Source organism: Arachis hypogaea, chromosome 6 (genome assembly GCF_003086295.3).
Source record: "Arachis hypogaea cultivar Tifrunner chromosome 6, arahy.Tifrunner.gnm2.J5K5, whole genome shotgun sequence".
In the NCBI taxonomy this organism is placed as follows: Eukaryota; Viridiplantae; Streptophyta; class Magnoliopsida; order Fabales; family Fabaceae; genus Arachis; species Arachis hypogaea.
The window spans coordinates 5853300-5855149 of record NC_092041.1 but is presented as its reverse complement, the minus strand read 5'-3'; the positions used below and the strand labels follow the sequence as shown (position 1 = coordinate 5855149).

The 1850-nt window shown below is 35.0% G+C and overlaps 1 protein-coding gene across 1 annotated transcript; it reads left to right on the top strand.

Annotated features, from left to right (window-relative positions):
• The first annotated feature begins 358 nt into the window (after nucleotides 1–358).
• Nucleotides 359–1350, top strand: LOC140173576 (uncharacterized). Its single transcript, XM_072198056.1, has 2 exons — nucleotides 359–910; nucleotides 991–1350. Exons 1-2 carry the CDS (start codon nucleotides 359–361, stop codon nucleotides 1348–1350), a joined length of 912 nt encoding a protein of 303 aa, XP_072054157.1.
• The last annotated feature ends 500 nt before the right edge of the window (nucleotides 1351–1850 follow it).

Below are 1850 nucleotides of genomic sequence, written 5' to 3'. Positions count from 1 at the left end.
AGTTTAAGTTTTGGCTCATAATTAGATCCCGAATTTGGGAGCACTATGTCACCAAACATAGTAGGTAATTCAAGATGACTAATTGAATACTTCATTAATGAATTTCTTGTGTGTTTCAGCTGATTGGGACATAACTAGACTAAAAGAACAGCTGTCGGATGAAGTGGTGAACAAGATTTCTAGCCTAGCACCACCTTTTCCTTGGAAGAATGCTGGCTATAATGCGTGGACTCCCTTATTGGATGGTTCGTTCAGTTTAAAAACAGCTTATCAATCTATCCAATTAATCAAGGCTCCCATGATCGAACTTTCAAGTTAACATGGAGCTGGCGAGAACGGAAAGGATTAGATCGTTTTTATGGTGGTGGGACACAATGCTTTACTGACCAATGTGGAGCGTAGAAGGAGACACTTAACACAAGCTGCTCCATGTTCAAGATGTGATACTAATGAGGAGACTTGCCTTCAGGTGTCAAAGGGACTGTCCATTTGCTCTTTTCGTTTGGCAATATCTCAAACCACAAGACCACGTCAAGGATTTCTTCATTGTAAACATTTTGTGATTTCTGATGGTATTGGTAGAATCAAAATTCCAGATGACATCTTGATAAAAGATTGGATTAATCCAGTTGAAGCTGTTGTAACATCTACATTCAAGAACTACATTGAGGATCCAGATGACGAGAAGAATTTACAAGATAGAGCCGTCTTGGCACCAACACTTCAGACTGTAGATGAGATTAATGAATATATGATGAAGATTAATCAAAGACAGCATGTTTCTTACTTCAGTGCTGATATGGCTTGCAAGTCCGAGACACAAACAGATGTTGCTGCCGCTGTCCACACCTCTGAATTTCTCAATGGTCTCAAGTCTTCCGGTCTTCCAAACCACGAAATCAAATTGAAGGTTGGTATACCGATTTGCTTCTTAGAAACATTGATCATTCTTCGGGTTTATGCAATGGGACACGTTTGATTGTTACTCAGCTTGGGAAACGAATTATTGAAGCCAAAGTAATTACCGGTAATAATGCAGGACAAAAAGTGTTCATACCACGTATGAACCTGTCCCCTTCTGATCATAGGATCCCTTTTAAATTTAATCGAAGACAGTTTCCTATAATGGTTTCCTATGCTATGACCATAAATAAGAGTCAAGGTCAATCGTTATCTAATGTGAGCTTACTTTTAAGGAAGCCTGTTTTTAGCCACGGTCAACTGTACGTGGCTCTTTCTCGAGTAACAACTAGACAAGGTCTCAAGATACTAATTTCTAATGAAGCAGGAAAAGAGTCAACTGTGACCGATAATGTTGTCTATAATAAAGTTTTTAGAAATCTGGATTGAAGGTAATATTTCGAATGTATTTTATTCCCTTTCAAAAGTTTTATTGTGATATGAATATTTATTATGACTATTTTTTAATTTTATCACAGGAAACCTATCATGCCGGAGAAGGAAGACTTTTGTTTATAGAAAGGTGCTAATATAATCTTAGATTTGTCATTTTTTTTGTTTTAAGCATATGTTTTATTGCTTTATTGTTATTAGCAAAAGCTTCTTTTAATGACTTCTCAAGGTTGTTTCTTCTAAGATTTTTAAGGTCGAATTTATCCTATCTTTTAACTTATGATAGTTACATGTATTTTATAATCTTAGTATGATTCACAATATATGATATCTATTGATATACTTAATTCTATGAAGTTTATATCTATTTCAAAATACAAAATAACATACTCATGCAAGATTATCCACCAGAAACAAACATATTATAATTGAGATAAAGCCAAGAAATTATTTGATGTCTAAATAAATCAAGCATATCTTGACTCACTAACCTTATA

Coding starts and splice junctions, on each gene's coding strand:
- LOC140173576 (XM_072198056.1), top strand. CDS start 359: ATGGTGGTGGGACACAATGCTTTACTGACCAATGTGGAGCGTAGAAGG. Junction 911..990: donor ACCACGAAATCAAATTGAAG/GTTGGTATACCG, acceptor ATTGTTACTCAG/CTTGGGAAACGAATTATTGA.